The sequence below is a fragment of the Brugia malayi genome, assembly GCF_000002995.4.
Source record: "Brugia malayi strain FR3 genome assembly, contig: Bm_v4_Chr1_scaffold_001, whole genome shotgun sequence".
NCBI lineage: Eukaryota > Metazoa > Nematoda > Chromadorea > Rhabditida > Onchocercidae > Brugia > Brugia malayi.
In genome coordinates, this window is record NW_025062475.1 from 6,569,240 (window position 1) to 6,589,314 (window position 20,075).

At 32.9% G+C, this 20,075-nt stretch overlaps 6 protein-coding genes across 6 annotated transcripts; 3 read left to right on the forward strand and 3 right to left on the reverse strand.

Annotated features, from left to right (window-relative positions):
• Nucleotides 1-1,887: 1,887 nt before the first annotated feature.
• Bma-timm-23.4 (Mitochondrial import inner membrane translocase subunit Tim17 family protein) lies at nucleotides 1,888-2,395 on the reverse strand (the record flags this gene model as incomplete). The annotated part of the gene is made up of 2 exons (XM_001899741.2): nucleotides 1,888-2,066; nucleotides 2,161-2,395. The coding sequence occupies 2 exons, from the start codon at nucleotides 2,393-2,395 to the stop codon at nucleotides 1,888-1,890; spliced, it is 414 nt and encodes a 137-aa protein (XP_001899776.2).
• A 5,674-nt stretch (nucleotides 2,396-8,069) lies between these two features.
• Bm455 (Uncharacterized protein) lies at nucleotides 8,070-8,186 on the forward strand (the record flags this gene model as incomplete). Its single annotated transcript, XM_043076792.1, has 1 exon — nucleotides 8,070-8,186. The coding sequence occupies one exon, from the start codon at nucleotides 8,070-8,072 to the stop codon at nucleotides 8,184-8,186; it is 117 nt and encodes a 38-aa protein (XP_042932726.1).
• Nucleotides 8,187-8,958: 772 nt separating this feature from the next.
• Nucleotides 8,959-9,393, reverse strand: Bm9867 (Uncharacterized protein; the record flags this gene model as incomplete). Its single annotated transcript, XM_001899742.1, has 1 exon — nucleotides 8,959-9,393. One exon carries the CDS (start codon nucleotides 9,391-9,393, stop codon nucleotides 8,959-8,961), a length of 435 nt encoding a protein of 144 aa, XP_001899777.1.
• A 667-nt stretch (nucleotides 9,394-10,060) lies between these two features.
• Bm5872 (putative 14.7 kDa protein T20G5.10 in chromosome III, putative) lies at nucleotides 10,061-15,691 on the forward strand (the record flags this gene model as incomplete). The annotated part of the gene is made up of 9 exons (XM_043076793.1): nucleotides 10,061-10,156; nucleotides 11,292-11,386; nucleotides 12,149-12,322; nucleotides 12,417-12,535; nucleotides 13,440-13,713; nucleotides 14,011-14,116; nucleotides 14,308-14,489; nucleotides 15,239-15,454; nucleotides 15,577-15,691. The coding sequence occupies 9 exons, from the start codon at nucleotides 10,061-10,063 to the stop codon at nucleotides 15,689-15,691; spliced, it is 1,377 nt and encodes a 458-aa protein (XP_042932727.1).
• Nucleotides 15,692-16,172: 481 nt separating this feature from the next.
• On the forward strand, nucleotides 16,173-17,948 carry Bma-blos-1 (Uncharacterized protein; the record flags this gene model as incomplete). The annotated part of the gene is made up of 5 exons (XM_001899744.2): nucleotides 16,173-16,233; nucleotides 16,406-16,478; nucleotides 16,650-16,782; nucleotides 17,122-17,212; nucleotides 17,941-17,948. The coding sequence occupies 5 exons, from the start codon at nucleotides 16,173-16,175 to the stop codon at nucleotides 17,946-17,948; spliced, it is 366 nt and encodes a 121-aa protein (XP_001899779.2).
• A 510-nt stretch (nucleotides 17,949-18,458) lies between these two features.
• Bm9866 (Within the bgcn gene intron protein, putative) lies at nucleotides 18,459-19,891 on the reverse strand (the record flags this gene model as incomplete). Its single annotated transcript, XM_001899746.2, has 5 exons — nucleotides 18,459-18,578; nucleotides 18,654-18,788; nucleotides 19,239-19,420; nucleotides 19,667-19,760; nucleotides 19,877-19,891. The coding sequence occupies 5 exons, from the start codon at nucleotides 19,889-19,891 to the stop codon at nucleotides 18,459-18,461; spliced, it is 546 nt and encodes a 181-aa protein (XP_001899781.1).
• Between the last annotated feature and the right edge of the window lie 184 nt (nucleotides 19,892-20,075).

The window sequence follows — 20,075 nt, forward strand, 5'->3', positions numbered from 1 at the left end:
ATGTCTGCAATACTGGCAGCAAACAGTGATCGATATCAAAAACTGATCAGATCAAAAATCCTGACTTACTTCCCGCTTTGCAGGTAGAGCATAACGAACTTATGCAAAAATAAATCTTTTTACACCATTTATGTGATAGTACAAAATTTTCCTGAACAAATCAGCGGAGATTAAAATACCCGAATTCCACTAGTGGCCAAAATATCCTAGTTGATATACAGTCAATTGAATTATCGAATTTTACATCGGATATTAGTGTTGCAAGCTATTAAAATTTCCAATAATTTAATTCTGGCGATGATTACCGATTGTTGATTACCGATTAATTCATCTCTTGAAGTCTGCAGAAGTAATGTTAAATAATCGTAAAAAGGATAGAGAATAGGCTACCAATTTTTCTATAGAATAATTTGAGGATTAATGGTTCATATTTCAATCCCAGGAATTCGACTTATTCTAGACGAATAATTCGTTTTATCGCATGGAGAGCATATTTTTATGCTTTGTAATGAATATAAGTTGTTATTTTTATGTGTTCAAAAAATGATCTTTATTAAGGAAGTTTTTATTTTATTTCTTCATTTGCTATTAGTAAAATAGGTTTCGGTGAAATTGCTGAAGTAATGAACTGATAAACATTCATCTTATGATGTTTTTGATTATAATTATCAGAGAAATGAATACTGATTGATGCATTTTGTTATTATTAGTAACAAAATCATTTTTTTTTTCCAGTGATATTTTACGCAAGTACAGTATCAATTTCTACGTGACCACAATAGGAAAAACATGGGGATATGCAGATAAAGTTGATTCAGCGGGAGTATGTTCAATTATTTATTTTCAGTTTCTCTTTTGAAAATATGAGAATATAATAGTAACACTTATCTTATGTAAGCAAATCCTCATTCTACAACCATTGTTTGCTTTAAATTAGACCAAACTCACGTTGTCGCGAAAGTGACAAATAAGTCTCGCGAACCTCCAAATAACTTATAATATATATTGAATAAAATTATATTAATCCATAATATTAAAATTTGTCTTAATTGAACATTCATTAAAGAAATACAAGTGTTTCAAATTGCATCTCATACAAGTAATTTTCCTAACACTCACCTTCCTGTTATAGCTGAGTTTATCTGCTTTTCTGGAAATTTTCAGATGTTAGGTGCATTTTTTAATATTCTGAAGTATTCCTTTATTCCAAACCAAATTTTCTTGCAATGTCGAAATATTGTGAAGGTTTTCTTGTCTAATAGTGATTCTTATAAGGAAATGACAATATCAAAACCCATCTTTTACTATATAAAGAGTAAAGATTATCTGATAGTTTTTTACTCAATGTAATCATGCGCTTGTTGTAAGTCAATGTCCACTATATAAGGTTTTAAAATCTTTGTCTTAGTTTTTTGTACGAGCAAGTTATGGTTTGGTTGCTCTCTCGCACTCATTTAATTCGGTTCATTGAAATTTTCTAAGTTCTCCATCAATTTATTCATTTTCTTTTGAGCATACGAAAGTCCAATTGACTTTAAGCTACAAGATTCAAACACCCCACGTATCATGACACATCTTTCTCATTCAGTACGACATATGAAACCTCTCAATCACATCATATCCTATGAAAATATTATATTCTACCATTCTAATACGAAAGAAGAATGATTGACTACTTGTCCTACTAAAAACTTCATTTATGGAAAAATAATACAACAAAAAACTGACCATGCACAAAATAATTTATTTCATTTCAAAAAATAAAACTACTTTACAAAAAAAACTGGAGTAATAATCGAAAACTTTTAACTATTCACATACTAAAGAAATTTTAGGTCCGGAAGAATATTAAACTTTGATCAACACTTCACTAAATTGGAATTCAAATCAATAAATATAATCTTGTTTGACGTTCAAGTGCTTTCGCACTTCCCATAATCTATTTCGGCTATCTTGATCACTCAGCAACCAAATAAAAGCAGCAAATACCCCAATACCCGCTCCAACCATTGAAGCGTGTAAACCACGTGCACATCGAAACAGCCCTCCAGTAACTGCACCAGCAGCTAAAAACAGCACAATTGAAATTTCATTGTAAGCAAGAAAATTCATACTAGTGTTACCAACATTTCGCACTTTTATTGATTAGTAAAGTCTTACCAACAGCATTAAGGTCATCTTTCGTACGTAATTTTCCAAAAATCATATCAGCAAGAGAGAATATGAATACGATAGAACCAGCAGGATGAGCAAAACCACTGCCTCGTATTAGGATTCCGCAATTCTGGCAGAATACCGCGCACACTGCCCAATGCATAGCCGCCCAAAACAACCCATCCAATCGTCCCATTGCAAATTCTAATTCTCCTTTCGACTCACCAGGAACAATATACATGAAAATACGTCTTTTATAGCACTTAAGTAGCGTTTTGTTAACAAAAGAGTTTCACATGATTTTCTTACAGTTTTTCCACTTACATGAAAGTTAAGTTTAAGGATTTTATAACGAAATAAAATTATTAGAGGAAAATTTTTCGAAATAAAACTGTTGAATACTTTAGATCTTAACAACTAAAATCCACTTTCGAAAACGAAAATAAGTAAACAAAAAGAAAAATGGAAACAAAGCGTATTTAACGTCTTACAACTTACTGAGGAGTAGAATCCCGGAAAACGGTAGGATCCATCTGTAAGTATGGCGATAGCTGTTTCTCAAATGGTACGCCAGCTTGCTTCAACTGATCTAACGCAAATATAGGAGATCTATCTAAACTGATCATACTTGTACTATCTCTACCAGAACCCAAAGCGTCACTTAAGTCAAATACTGCTAAATCAATCACTGCTAAATCAGGCAATGAAGTTGACTACGTCTCTGAATGCGAAGAGGTAGGCGATGAAGAAAGCGAAGACTTTGTTGAATTAAACGGCCAAACCATTTTGACACTCTACTATAAATGAAAAAATCAGATTTTTAATCGTTTAGTCTCTAATGAAATTATTAGAGAGAAATCAAATTTTTCAAACTTCAGAACCGTTACATCTACATAAACAAATATAAACTTTGTTAATAAATAACTAATAATATCACGAAGGTAGCACCAATTACGACTACTAGGAACAAAAGTTTATTAAGATAACATGAACCAACTTCGAAGTCCCTACATCTGTGAGCACTTTGAAGTTAGATCATATTATTGGTATGAAATAAATGATAAAGACTAACGGGTAATAAAAAGTGAAAAAGTGATTTCAGTATGAATGATTTGGAATAGTAATTTGGAATAGCATTTCGCATTTCGGCATCTGTTCGATCTCTTTCCTCTTTCAACCGTTTTTCGAAATTTTCCGCTTGTTTTTCAAAATTTAAACTAAGACTTTCCCAGTGGCGATATAAAGCATCCAAACGATCCAGATTTCCCGATTTCTGCTGTCTTTTATCACCAATTTGCTACACTGTTTCTGCAATAAATAACCTTGAAGAGTTTTTTCTAGAGATTCTATATGATCACGAATTGCACAAAAACATGAAGATCAGACTGAAAGGAAGCCAACATATTTGATCTGGTTATGATTCATTGAGAAGAGAACTATTAGCTCAAGAATAAAGTTGCAAAAACTCATTACAACTCAAAATTACAAAAAAAAAAAAAGGAATACTAAGCTTTAAGGTATAAAAGATACCCATCATCTTCAACATCTATATTTAAAGTTGAAATTATTTGCTCGTCCTTGTTTTGATCACCACCTCCAGGAGAGAGAGTGGAGAGGAGGGGAGGGAGAGAAGAGAAAGAGAGAGAAAGAAGAGGAAGAGGAGAGATAGAGGGGACAGGAGCGAGGAGAGAGAGGAAGAGGAGGCATGAGGGAGAGAGGACAGGAGGGAGGAAGGGGAGGAGAGGATAGGAAAAAAGGAGGGCAGGGATAGAGAGGACAGGAGAGAGAGGAGAAGAGGGGAGAGAGGAAAAGGGGGAGGGGGAGAGGAGGGGAAGAGGAAGGAGGGAGTTAGAGAAGAGGAGGGAGAGAGGAGAGATGGAGAGGATAGGAGAGGAGAAGAGGGGAGAAGAGGGGAGAAGAGGGAGAGGGGAGGGATAGAGAGGACGGGAGGATGTATATACATACGTCAAGCAGATGATATTATTGATTACCTCTCAAAAAAGGGAACTGACTAGTGAAACTCACATTTTTGGATTCTGATACGATGTGATAATTTGGAAGGCATAAGAGAAACGGAGAAAAGTGAACGAAAGGATATGACTCACTCCTTTGTTGTAGATCCCGTGATTTCAAATTACAAATATTGTTACTATCAGTATACTTCAGATAAAACAATGTAAATGCAATATTGACAAACCTATATTAACGATCAGAATCAATTCCTGATCCTGAATATGTCACTGATTCCATTAGATCTATTCAAGAAAGCTTCAATCACCTCCTTTCCTTTGTTTATGCTTATCATTGTTTATTCTACATGGAAAATCCATGCTTTTTGTACAAAGATCCCGATATTTCACAAATTTTTAAATGCAATACAGATTTAGTTACTACTAAAACAATATAATAGCTCTTCGGGGTGATTAACATAGTTTTTGTCCATTTTGTTAAATTTTTTAAGTTTCAGTGTTACTCAGCAATGAAATAATTTTTCCTCTTTTCAGTTCATCAAACCAGATCCAATCTACGTCAATATTAAGTGCCATATACTACTAGTAGTATTGATCATTATTTCGGTACACTGCTGCTGATGTTGCCTGGTGCTGCTAATCAGATGCATGTTTGATTTTTCGATTTTGATTATCATATTTTTAGCAAAAAAGAAAAAAATGAGAAGCAATAGGTAATCGATAAAAAAGAAGCAATAGGATAAAATTTGCTGCTGAAAATTTCTTACAGTAGGTAATATCGATAAAATAGTTCAGTGCATTTAATTCAATTAAGTGAAATCTTGACAAGAATCAAAGTTTGAAAAAAGAATTTTGGATTTTCTCCTTCGTATAGCTCATCGTTCTTCCAATATCCATTTGAATTACATTGTTCAATCTAATTTGGTATAGAGAATTTTTCACTTTTATTAAAAGAAATTATTTAATTCTCTCGTCGACGAAGTTTCTTTCTTGTCAGATCTCATTACTAAACATTACCAATTATCTTCTGAAATTTACATTTTCATTCTAGAACTTGAGATAGAAAAAGCAATGCGCCCAATGATTCTTTGACCATTGTTATTCACCAAATAAATTTTTTAAAAATTCATTTCCCAATTATTATTTATGAGGTATAATCTTTACAAGATTATATATTTTGCAGTGACATTTTCCGGTAGAACTAGTACTCAATTCTGGTCTTTCTTTTTTTCATTTTCTATCCTACTGCTCATTTGTGTAGATGTTGTTATGGAAAAGTCACTGAAGCTTTCTGTTTCTTTCTCTTTGCTGGACAAAAAAAATTTCCAACAAAACGTTTGCTTGGACATAAAAATGCAAATTGGAAAGGAACACTCTTCGAGAAATTATCATTTTTCAAATTTCGAAATTCTTTATCAAAATTTCTGATTTCGAATCCTGTTTTTTCTTAACCTACAGGTAAAATTTGCTGTTTTTCTTGAAGCTTCTATTTCTTATTTAGCTTTGTCCACCTTTTACCTAATTTCTTTAAAGCTCATTGTTGATTTGTACTCCTAAAATTTATCAACACACGTATCAACTACAACTAAAATTAAATTTCTTAGAAATGAGCCAGAATTCCTGCTGATTTTTCTCAGGTTCCCTACTTTTTTTCCCACTTGGCCGTACTCAAGATCAAAATAATTCAAAATTTCTGGACCGAGACGTTTTGCATATCATTTCTAACGAGCCAGCGTTTTTAATTCAAATTACCAGCCGTATTTATGATCCCTTAAGTAATCAGAGTGGAGATCATCTGTATAGTCGCTGTTGCTGTCATTAATGCTGTAAGAACAATGACATTCAAGGTTATCCAACTTTTATTTCATCAAGCACTAAAATCTGCTGGAATAAAAATATTACTTTATCAGTGCTAGATTCATCCTACTATACAAATGATTTAGCCTTAAATTTGAAAATAATTGAATGACTTCTTCGCTTTACAAATTAAATTAAATGAGATCTGCATAACGTCCTAGATCACAATTTCCAGGGTTAAATTACAAAGACTTTTTAACCGCATCATTTGATTTAATCTCTATAAAAAATATTTGAATGAAGCATAAACAAGCAGGATGTAATATAATTCTCTCTGGCATGTTACCTTTTGAAATATTTTATTTACTTATGTATTTGTGAGTGATCTGAGTTTTCTGTTTAGTGTAAAGCTAAACAATAATGATTGTTGTTATCGCTGTTGCGCAAAGGAATTGGAGGACTTATTCAAATATAAAGATATTCAATATCATTTACTTCTAATCATTAAATCTACCCAGATATTCAGTACAAATTAATGGGTGATCAAATATAGACAAGCATCTTCGAATAACTAAAACACTGACCATCCAATAATTCGCGATTAATGAAAAGAAAAAGAAAGGAACGATTTACATATTGTGAAAACTATCTATTTACTAGTACATTGTTACATATTGGACAGCACTTCACACAGGCCTTCTGAGACTCAAGAGACATTAGGCATAAATATTTTGGCAAATCAGCCAACCAATAATCAAAATGCGAGTGATTAGTGGCATCCGTGAAAACTAAACAATATAATTAATCAGTTGAGAAATTTTCCTAACGAATTCAATCTTGTTGTTAGTAAAAAACTTAAATAATTGTTTAAAAAAAAAAATTGAAATAATTGTTTTGCAAATCATTTCTTCATTCGACTGCAGTCGAAGCACATTTGTAATTGAAAGTAAACCTTACCTATTCATCATCATCGCATATGTATCGAAATGAAAGACAAACCAGACAAATGAGCTCACTAGAAAGATGATTGTGTTTGGTCCCATTCTCTCTTATACGAGTTCTCTCTCATCCGTAAGTTTTTTAATAAATAAATGCTAAAAACGAGGATTGTAGTAAAATCAACAATGGGCCACACTGTAACAGTGATTTCTTTTTCTCCGTGTACATGAGTGTCCTTTCATTCAGTCACCATTATTGACGTCATCTCTTCCGCATAGAACAGAATGACCATTACTGATTTCGAACTGCAGTGGCCATTCCATCATCGTCTACAAAATTCAATTTAGCATTTTGCACAAGCCGGTCAGTTTTACTGACTACTTCCTCATTAATCTATCCGATTCAAGCTAAAACAGGTCTTCATCCTCCTTACTCTTTTCAAATTTCTTTCTTCTTATTCTTCTTTTATTATAATCCGCGCCATGAATTTTGCATGATTTCTTTTTTTTTTTTTTTATTGCATATTTTTGGCATTGCTCTTTTCTATATGAAACTCGCCAGAAATTTGTTGACGCTGTCATCCTATGTAAGAAAGACTGCAAATTGCATACGATACTCTCCTATTATATCAAGTTTAATTTAACTCTATCAGCACATGTAATTATACTTCCTCGTACTATTCCATGAGGTATTTTTCACTCATTTCAACCAAATCCGTCCTCATAAATTCTACCTAAAAAAACTACATTAATTATAAAGCATCAAATTTGCCTCAAGTTTGCAGTTGCATCAAAAATAAATTTCAAGTTAGTTATGATAACTAATAACAATGAAATGAAATAGTGTTGGAATACCAGCACAAATGCTGCCAGTTGGAAATAAAAATAAAAGTTTACTCAATTCCTATAAAAATTTTCAATTTCCTATAAAAGACATTCATCTAGTAAATCTAGAAATACCTGTATTACAAAAATTACTTTTATTCTCTTCTTTTATTATTTCCGTAATAGACGCAGTTTATTTCATTAGCATGATAATTAATAATAATAATGCTGAATTACGCAGCAAACATAATAGGTCGAAGGCCAGCTAACTTTTCAATACACAAAGCTAAGCCCATAATTACGGTGTATCTTTTCAACAAAATTATTCCTCCTGACGGTGAGTCATTTCATTTGTCGCCTTCTCTTCCTTTTCCATTTATTATGGATGGATGATTCTGATGCAAACAAGACCGCCGTCACGCTTATATCATTACGGGCTTATGATTTTTTTCTAAAATGTCAACATATTGTAATGAAGAGAGAAATGGATTTGAATTCGTAAGATGAAGTTACATGAACAGAAAAGATGTAGCCAAAATAAAGAGATATGAGTCAGGAGAGCAGGGAAAAGGTTATCAACGATTCTCAGAAGCAAGAGTGCTTTCTGCATGAGTGCAAAGGAAGTGAAGAATCCAATGTTAGACGTTCTGGTAAGATCAAAATGAAGACGTGTAGATTGCTCGTATTATTTGAATGTAGCATGACAACAAGTGTTTATCTTGTTCAATATTTCGTTTCAACTAGAATTGTTTAAAAACTGTACCACTCATCATGAGCATTTTTCGAAGTTACTCTCTTTTAGTTAAATAACCATAGGATGAGACTTAAGGTTCTGGCATCATCGGTTAAGCAGCTTGTATAATCATTTGATAAAATTTAATACGAATTCCCGCATACTTATATCACAAGAAGATAAAGTGAACGATTTGAGGAGCAACACTGATAATGCAAGTAAATGATGACCTTCTGGAAGTTAATGTCGGTCATCACCTCATTACTGTCCCAGCCACGTCCATTTCCTTCCTTCTCTAGAATGAAAACTCCATTTATCGTTTACATAAGATTCAAAGAAATATTTGTTGTCAAGATTTCACGTTTCCAAATCATCATCCTCCACTTTTCCAATGCAAAATTGTTAATGTGAATCTCTTCGAAACTTGAACAGAATGATGGGTGAGAGAGATGAAATGTGAGTGCGAATGGCATTATGAAGGATGATGACTTGGCATAAAATGCTAGCGAGAGTTGGCCTTAATACTCCAACGATAAGATAATCAGTGGTTCCCGCAAAGACAGAGCACTCGCATACACCTCCCGACTGCGGAGATCTCCAGGTTGAATGCAGGGACAATTCTTTGCGCACTGCAACCTGAACCGCGGTCGTTCGAATAGGGAGCAGCAGATGGCATGTGCGCGAAAGGCAGTACTTCTCCTTCCTTCCTCGCCTCCTCTCCTATCCTGGCACAAATACACAGTGTATGACAGATGGGCGACAGACAGTTTGCATCGTCCAGTGCACGAGGCACGAGCGCAATGCACTCTCCCTGCACCTGCACCATGCACGTATAGAGTATATCAATACACTTCGTCAGACGATGGGTTGTTGCGGTGGATGGGATTCGACTCGATTCGATTCGGTTCGGTTCGCTTCCTTGTGGCAGTTGTGATCTACAACACTTCATTCCTGGCTGTATACCGAGGTGTCCCATCTGTCTGTCCTTGTTATTCACTTTGCACTGTGTGCACTATAGTTTATACCATAATTAATGGATATGATTAATTTATCCAAATTTCGTTTGTGGGAGCGATGACATCATGCAGTTAAATTGTGTCGCACAGGTCCGTCTCAGGATGGCATTATCTCTTCTAACCTTTACAGTGTGTGATCACTCCTCTTTCAGTTACTAACTGCCTGAGAATTCTTATAGTAAACTTACCATTAATATTTGAGAAGTAATCATCACCCTCTTTTGGCTGGGTATTATTCTAATTAGATAATAATCACTGACAACTGGCTTCCTTGACAATCTGAAATATCTCACATATGTTATGTTTTACCATTTGAGTGTTCATTTGTATTTCTCCCACTCGGTGCTTCTATACGAGAGTTTGTTTGCAATTAGCTCGAAACATATTAGGGATTTCTTGGACACTTTTTTGGGCAATGTTTTGACTGTACTGGATAGCATAGTATGTCATTTCGTCTTTAACTGTTCATGTACCCGACCGCGATGTATGCTTTATGCTTCACTTCACGACTTAATTAAATTTGTCCTCACGATTTAAAAAAAGAACAATTTTTGACAGGTTATTTACTACTTCTTTTCATAAATTTTCTGATTTTCAAACAATGGTGAATGATTAGATTCTGAAACAATGTTTGAAATGAAATATGCTGATAATGGAGACGCGCTGATGTTGGCAAACAAGAATCGTGTGGCAAGTAAGAAAATCTTCGAACAACTGCAACAGGTTTGCAAGTTATGAGTTCTAAAAGTTTGCCAAATTTCGGGTTGTGAATGACATGTTTTTTTGTGAAAGTCGAAAGGATTTAGTGATTTTGTTTATTCTTATTTCTAGTAATTCGGTTGCCAACTTGAGTTCTGTTTTGCTTTTCAGGACCTTTTGATTAAGTTTGTTTTTGTTGACGAAAATGAACAGGACCATAACTTTATGATTCGAGAATGATTTGTAAACCGAAATTTCCTCTGTAGCTTGATAAAACAAATGTTTTTTTTTTTTCAAAAAATTTAATAAAGAAAATGTTATCTCCCTAAACATGGCATTATCGTTTCCGTTTCGATAATACTGTTATGAGAATGTTGATAGAGAAGCGCCGAAATACCCTGAAGTGATTTTTCTTCCGGAGTGGACTCTACATAAAATCTTCGATCACAATCAGTAGTGTTAAGTGAATAAAGTAAGAACTTGATAATATGATGCTGACTTAATAATTGTTAACTCGATATTTGGAGTTAAGAGTAGAGTTTTGAAGTTTAGTTTCAGATTTAGAAGATTAGATTTTTCCACAAAAGTTTTATTTGTGTAAGTGGGATTCAATATTTCCATTTAAAACTTTGGACTAGAAATACGGAGTTAAATGCAAAAATTAATGAACTTAGTTGTGAATATAAAACTCATCTGAGAACAAGCACTCCATGACGAGCTTTTATTTGTACTATCTCTTTGTCCTACTATTTTCATAGGAACAAACATGTTTTAAACTTATCTGGAAGAACATTAATAAATAAAATAATTTTATGACTAGTAATTTTGAACTTTAATTAACAGTACTTGGGAATATATATGACGGTATGTTAATTACAATCATACTTTCACACGACTAACAGTTAAATGTCCCATCATGTTTATTAAACTTTTAGTTTTTTGTCATAAGAGTTTTAAATTTCAACTACTCTGTTAGTGTGAAGTTTTTGAAATCAAAAGTGAGCTTTCAAATTTGAAACTGATCTCGAAGTTTTGTCAAAGTTTAAACTTTTGATTGTAATTATGTAAGAGTTTTCAATGGTCTTCTTCTTTTGGACTCAACGTTAGCAGTTATATTGGTACCCATAAACTTCCGGAGTTCACATACGTATTTTTTCAGTCATCACGTACATCAACTCACATTACTGAAGGCCATATGTTACACAGGCAACCCTCTGGCGCACAGAAAAGAATACGACAGCGACAGGAACAAAAGTGTGTTACTTTCCTTTCGTGTGGAATTTAAGAATATAAAGTGCTATAGAGCTTTAATACAAATATCTTTAATGCATTTTTCGCAACAAAAGTTTACAAAGAGAATAAAAAGGCTGGGTAATTTATTAGCGAACATTCATACACTGTAAGAACCAGGTGTTAAGAACTTGTTTCGTCATTTTTCTAATTAAATAAACTGGTGGAATAGAATTTTCATTTGCTGATATTTGCAAGAACTGCATGAGTAGACGAAGTCCAGATGAAGTAATCAGTGAAGTTTCCGAAATAGTAAAACTAGGACTGTAGTGATAAGTCTCAGAAGGGTACTTAATTGATCGTAACTTTTCCAAACGATAGAGCAACTGTCAGCAGTATTTCGATTTAAAAAGATGTACTTGAATTAAAAAAATAAACGATTAATAAAAGCCATAAAAAACTGCAGTTGGTGAAATTTTGTCATTCAAATTTATTACTGATCCATAATAAGAAATGTAACAGTTGAAAAAAAAAAAAAAGAAAAAAACAGTGATATGGTAATATAATAAGGCTAAATATGCCGCTAGATTATGTTCTGATTAAAAATTTTGGGAAAAGTCGTTTTTGGTTTTTTGTTTTTGAGACTAAACTCTACATGATTAAGTCTTTCAGTTTTAAAATAAGATCCAAATTAAACGTTTGTTTACTCATCCCTGTTTTTCAAGTGTGCTCTATTAGCATATTTTCTTGTCCTGGTAATTTTTATCGTATACAAATATGCTACAGATGGTTAAAAGCTATTTCGGCAAATGTTAACTCGTACGATCTGGAACATGGCCGTGCGCAGTCAGGATCAGAAAAAGGTACTTATAGATCCTTGATTGATTCTGGCGGTTACAAATCAATTTTGCCAGAAGAACTGTCTTTCCCCGTCTCTTCTCCTATCGCATCTTTGTCTAGGTTTGTTCATTTTCATGGATTCAAATTTTCATTCATTTTGTGCTATATTTATTTGAAAGTTTCATTACTTAGTACTAAATATAGACTTTTGTAGGAATAGCTTTTTGCGTTCATCATCAACAACTCCTATAGGTAAGAATAGTTCCACTTCATCGACGTTTACGCCTGTTGCATTTCAAAACAACACCGGCATTGCTTCGTCAACAGTTACGAGTAATTATTTTTTCTTTTCACTGATTTTTGCTTCTCTGTCTCGAAAATAAAACACAATGATTTGTTGCTAAATGAGCAAGCTACTATGATGGCTGAGTAGTTATTTATTTAAAAAATCTGAGGAACCCAATCTTTTTGGGCATATGAACTAGCGACTTCTGTCTACGAAAATGCGCTGGCTTATTTGATTTGGTTATCTTATTTTATCAAAAAAATCTGAGTAGAACTTTTTGTTTTTAAAGTTGACATATGGAAATCATAAGATAAATATTTTAAAATATGCCAAAAAAAAAAACTGCTTTTCAATAGGTCAACTTTACTTTTTACATAATTTGCCAGAATGAGCAGTATTGAGCAGAGATTTTCTCAGAGTAGTATTTTTACTCGTAACTTTGTTTCATTATTATCTGTTATTTCAGTTCGAATTTGGAAGACTGAATTCGTACATTTTATTGTAAATACTTTGTTACATTCGTTTTTCATGCCATAATGACAAATTATTTGTTGTTTAAACATTTTAATTTCGTTTTATTACAAACCATTTGGATACTTCTTTATTCTTTCTGATACTTCTTTTAATAAACAATGTAAGAAGCTCTTTATTAGTTGAATACGCTATTATTTAATTCTAGTCAGATTGGTGGTTTAAAATTGAAACATGATGACAAATTTTTTTCCTTTTCTAATGATTATTTTTTTTAATACTGATTGTGGTGTTTAATTTATCATTCCAAATTCCCAAAAATCTTATTTATTAATGGAATTTGTTTTTTATTATTTAGATCATTGTTTATTTTGCTGTGGTTGATCAAAACGTTATAGGGAAAATCATTTTATTTTATTTATCATGCTGTTCATTTTTAGTGCAAAAATTTATTAATATTGCAATTTCATGCCTTTACAGGTGGTAAACCAACCGTACAGGTATATCCGATGCCATCAAACTTACCAGCCAATAATATAGTTAGTACTGTGGTGACATCAACAAGTAGTACTAATATTGATATTACATCAGAAAAAATGCGCGAAAAACCGGTGGTACCAAAGAAACCAGCAAGGTTAATCCTGTCTTCGGCATCTACTCCCATCGAAACTGCTCCAGTAACTCCACTTTTGAGTATATCGAGTTTTAACCTCTTTTCAGTTTCAGCGCAGTCATCACCGTCAGGTAGCAATAGGTTTGCACATTTCTTGAATCTCTTTTAAGTTTGTACTGTAAATTGCACTATAAAATAATCTTTTTATGGCGTGTCAAGTAGGAAGAAAGAAGTACTCTGTGGTTCTATGAGGGGAGTGATCAGTTTTAAGCTTATTGTTCGTGTTTTCCAAACTCTTTTAAAATGAAGGATTTTTAGGAAATCTTTTTTCGAAGTTGACAATTTTGATTAACTGTGTTACCATTTTTTTAGCATAGAAAACGTACATGCAATTACTGTGGTCTTGCTAATTTAAATCCTTATTCTGTTCTGTTTTAGTTTTCGTCTATTTTCCACTCCATCCTTTATTTCTCTTCATACTGCCCTGATGCAGTCCAGTTTAACAGACGAAGAAGTTGAACAGCTCGAAACAAAACGTAAGAAGGTAAATTAAAAAATCGAGTTTTGAGAAAAATGAATGTCGAAATTTTTCTGAACATTCATGTGGTTTTTTATTACTATTTGTAAATATAGCGATTATTCACTGCTTCGTGTATATCTTTTTCACTTCTCGGATCTTTATATTTGCACCATAATTGTTTCTTTTTTTTTCTAGCTTTTGAGCTTGTTTTATAGCTAATCGAATCAATTTCGCGCAAAATTATAATATTGGACGAGGAGCGAAATGCGATTGATGAAGACTTTAATCTAAACGAAGTTCTGAAAAATGAAGTGTTCAATGACTTAACACTAACTGGTGATCCGGCTGTTCTGGAAAAAATCGAAAAAAATCTCTCACAAAATTCACAGTTGTGTAGGTGAGCCATACATGTGTTCGGATTAGAATGATGATAAAAAGATATTTTTTGCTCACTTTCATCGGAAATAAATCTGAATTCGAAATACTTAAAAAGCAGAACAAAAGAATGGGATTGAAGGATGAACAGTTTATTTCAAGTCGTAAATATTTATATCAGAGTTGATTATTTCTCTCCAGTACATTTTCCAGCATTTTTTTAAGTGCTTGATTATCACAACATATATAAATCGCATTCGTTACATGTTTGTTGTGTAAATATTTGGCTATAATCTCAATACTTGGAATTTACTATGCTCTTCAGAAATTTGTATTTCATTGGAGTTTATGTGTCATGAAACGGTAGTTCTTCGGGAAATAATAAAATGGCAAAGATTATTTATTATTAACTAATAAATAACTCAATGAGACTGTATTCTTGCCAATTGATTTGAATTGAAATACTTACATCTAATTATTTTCGCTTTTTATAATTATTTATTTGTAAATATGTTCTTCAGTACACTGTTTTAGTTGTCTTTTTTTCTTGACTGACACTTTACAGTTATCTATCATGTTTAGTCCAGTTACACTGATGCTATATATGTGACTTACGAAACGTTACTGTCCTATAAAGGGGTGTTATTTCTCAATAAGTGATAATGCAGTATTCCTGCTTATTTGTATTTTAATAGACTTTCTCAAATGTTAAATTATTACTCAAGCTGCTTCAGGTTTTCGAAGTTAATCTGAAGAAATTTGTTTTTCTAGACTTGAAACAAGGTTACGGATGCAATTGGATCGCCTACACTCAGTTGCAATGAGTAATGAAAATATTGATAAAGAGCTTATTAGTGCTCGCATTGAGCGTCTAAAACGACAGCTTGATGACCAGACTGTACTGAGAAAGGCTTTCGATAGACGTGACGCTGAAGTTGATAGATATATCTTTTCAATGTTGAATGACGAGCGAAGGTCACAATGGAGGTAGATCCTTTTTCTAAAGTCGGGTTTTGATCGATGAAATTTTGGTTCAAGAGATAGATGGATAATTTAGATACAACCTATAATTTTATATATGTTGAATTTTCAAATCATCTGTTCTGTAGGATTTATAAAGAAACTTGGAAACGTCTAACAACGGAACGACAAGAAATTGACGAGCGGCTCTTTCTTGGACGTGAACAAATTAGTGCCTTACGAAGTGTGCAACCACATATCTAATTGCCTTCTGTTAATAAATGAGCGCATCTTTTATTAGTGCAATTACTGCTTTGTATATCAAATTTTAAGCTGATATTAGGTTTTAGATTAATGCGTTACATACTTTGTAAACATCTGTGAATTGTATAAAACGTAATTTCCGATTTTCTAATTTCAAAAATATTGATAAATTCATCTGCCCTTTCTAACAAGAGAGTGGTTTTCGGATGTCAGAAAGATCAAACGAATAAATGCTGTTTATTTGCCCAAATTTGGAGATAACCGTATGTATAAAGTACTGGTGAAGCTTATTTCGGAATATGATGGTTCATGGCGTGCTCGTAGTTTGAATGATTAACTTATACATCCTGACCGGATCTGAGGAGTTGTCGCTCTACCTAATCGATTGGTTCGAGTTTACTTCCAGTTCAGTGTGCCTCTTGGGAAGGTTTTGATTACGATAAAAGTAGGAGACCTCATGCTTGTCAAATTGTAGAGAAAGATGTTGGCGAGAATGGTGAGGGAGCATGACTCCTCTCAACAAGTAAGAAGAGAAATGCAAGGTAAACATTTTATTTTTCTTCCTAAAAGGTGTCATCTCCAGGATTTTTCGTTTCACTGCTACTTTAATTTGCCCTGTTCAGCAAGTTTAATATTTCGTATTTTAATCCTTTAGTATTAGAAAGTGCAATATCCTACAACTTAGCTAACTAATATAAGTCATTTTCAATGGAGAAAAAAGGAAAAATGAAGCCATCGTAGCTGCGCAAAGTTTAACAGGAGCTGTCGTCGATCATCTCAACCATTCGTTAGTGTTTTTAATCAGTATGTAAAAAAAAATCACAGATTTGCAAAATCACAAACTTGTATTTCTTCATCCAGACAACTCTTCAGTATGTCTTTTTTACCTCGATTTTCATTTTTTAGGCATCAAATTTCTGAGTCTTTTAAATGATCGTTCATAATTAACTCGTTTCAGTGTTTCTCAAGCTTATAACAATCAGAAACGACTGGATGTGGAAGTGAAAAAGTTGGAGAAAAATGCTGTAGAACTTGCGCGACAAACAGAACAGTGGATACAGATTACTGATTCACTCAATCAAGCTTTAAAAGTTTGTGTTCCAAAAGTCCATTGAGACATTAAATGTTTATGTTCAGATTCGTTATAAAATTTTTAAGCATAATTATTGATCGGGACTCAGTTAAAGAGAAAATTGACATCACGGATCTCACGGCATCCAATTTACGAAAGTTTAGGGAAAAATCTAGAACTTCAAATGGTGTAAGGTATATATAAAACACTGTTGTTAGCTATATGACACTAAAAATTAAATCTACTGAAAGAGCAAATCTCAACAGACAAACTTTTGTTTTTAATAAATTATGTATGCATATATGTACATGTACATGTTTGGTCGTCATGATTTGTTTTCTTACTTATTATTATTCAGGAAATTGGAGACGTTGAAAACTGGGCAAAGACAATTGAAACCGATATGAAAATTATATCGAGCACATTACAAGCAGTTTTCGAGATTAGCGGTAGATTTTCCTCACTAATAATTCCTTTTTCATAATTTTTAAGCCAATGTTTTTGTAAGCAAGCATTTGTGAGGAAACACAGAGTAACTGGAATGAAGCTCATTTGTTAAAGGAACATTTTAAAAAACCCATTAATATCTCTAAATTAACAGATTCAGTTGATTCTTTTAATTCGTTTGATTTCATTATGTTCAGTAAATGAAGACCAAAAGTGTTTTAAATCCAAAATTTATGCAGTTTATCCTGTTGCTGCGCTCCGCAAAAAATGTAGATTTTGATTTTTGGTTAAGGCTACGCACCGTTCGGTGTGTTTCATTTTTGCAAAAAGATTAAAATGCTCACTATGCTCCCAGCTATTTTCCTTCTGAAGTTGTATGAGAGTAGTTATATTTCACTTCACAATTTCTGGGAAACTTTTGATAAGGATTTTCTGTTTCTATTTTTACTGCATCGCCAAATGTGCTATTGCAGAACACACACAAAACTCTTCCTGAGTCCTTTGACTATCAGTTACACTTTCCAAAAATTTAAAACCGCTTGAAAGTATTCGAAATTTTGGCAAATAAGGAGAATAAACTGGAGAACTTAAAAGAATATATGAGCACTTCCACTTCGTCTCATTATTATTATTAGTTTTATAGATTTATAACACATCATTTACAGAAAAAAATCATATAAGAAGTTCATCATAATGAAAGTGGTATGCTAAAATATCGCTCACTTTTCAGCAGTCTAAAATGGAAGGTTCCGTAAGAAATTGGTTTCCTAAATATAGAAATATATTTAGAAATTGCGACAATTTCGCCGCTTTTTGGGTCAAACTTTCAAATAAATCGTTCTGATCTTTGTGACTGACAACGCTATATGTATTTTAGAGCTCATAAATAATAAACGAGTGAATTCACAACACTGACATTTAAATATATAATCACTTGAAACAGTTATGCTTCACTTTATAAATAACATACTCAGATTATATCAATCAGAGGGGTAACCGTATTGTTTTGATCTCAGATTTTTTTCTAAATTTATTTTTTGAAAACAGAAAAGTAGTCAGATCTCGACAAAAAAGTGGTACGATATTTTGTGAATAAATTACTTCTAGGAGCCCTATTTCTTTGTATCCTTGAATTCACTCAATCCGAAACATTTCGGTGGTATATGTTATAGAAGATGTCATTTGTTTTGCTGTATATGATTTATTAAAAAAACTTTGCTATTTACAAAAATAATTTCAGAAAAATAATCATAATTTTTCGATTTCAACAGTTAACCGATCAATTTCCTTCGTAATTGTTTCTCTTCGCGCGATTTTTTCGAGTTGTGTTTTCTCTGGATTTCCCAATACTCCACTTTTGATTCTTTGCTGCAGTGATTTTTACTAGTTTACATGTATGTAATAAGACGAGTACGAGGATACAAAAATAAAAACCCAGTTTACCTCTAGTATTTCTATATCTCGTAGCTTTCTGTTCAAATTGTTAATCTTCTTTCCAATACATTCACGAGGAGTTATAGGAGCGTTTGGCCTCAGTGCTGCAGCAATCGGTTTTTTCAATTCTTGTTCTTCAGTTTTCTGGAAACCTTCGGAAGAAAAAATAACTAAGTTGACAACGTAATCAAATAGATGTGGATAAATCATAAACAGTATTTAATTTAAAGAATTACCAACTAATTTTCCTGAACAACTGAACAATGAGATGCTTAAATGACGTTTTGTCAATTCATAAATTAAATAAAAGTTTCCTTCGTTTCATGAGTTGGTCATTACACACAGGATTAACTCCAACATAACATGTACAAAAAAAGCATTGCAGACAATAATTACTTTAATAACTTACAAATTATCAAATATTACATAATTGGAATAAGAAGTCGTAACATTCATTCTTACTTTTTGATTTTTTTAAAAATCACTGACACCCTTAACAAACTCCAACTTCAAGATTTTAATTTGAGCAGGATTCAAATGTTACCTCGGATAGATTTCCAATTCACATATCTTACCACAGGATAAAAAAGTGACCTTTTTAGGTTTCACAACTTCGGTGGGCGACCAACCAATGGGATATGTAGTTTTGTTGCTCATTTGTTGACCGCGTGATTCGTACCTCGGTTGTTCTTCCTGTGGGATGTAACCGTCCTTCACTCTTCTTGCCTTTCTCCACGTTCCATCAGCACGTTGCGAAGCTGCTATGTAAGTTTCACCTAAAATAAGCTTTTTTTGCAAATGAGCAAAAGGAACATCAGGATAACCTAGTGCAATTCCCTACAGTTGTAAGGAATAAAAAATATCGTTTAAAAATTATGTGTTAAAGTGACAGTCAATTAAAAGTTCTGGATTTACATGATCAGTCAGTCAGCTTTCGCTGTAAATATGTCAGTTGGTTAATAAAAGTTCATGTGTACAGCAGTTAGTCATAAGCAGTGAACTTAAGCACCACATTGACTCACCAGTTTTAGTTTTTATACGAACGTCTCCAATGAAACCTTTTGATGACATAGCAACATGAATTTCTCGAATGCTGATGAGTTCACGATCTAATACCTGAAAAGGTAATATATCGGGAATAATCCAACGTTTCCGTTCTGATCTCTATGCCTTATAAATTATGTTATTTAGGAAATAATGAGCCTAAAAAAAAAAAAAAAAAAAAAACAAACAGGAAAAAGCTTCATGACAAGAGTATTCCTTTAATGCTTTCAATTGCAGTATCGAAAATGGGAATGCTTGCACGTTCGTCCGCTCGTCATAAAACGCAATATTCCCATTCAAAAAATCGTAATTGGAAAATATAATACAATCGGAATCCATTTACCCATCCATACATTCAAAAGACAAAATGAACAACATGACTTCTGA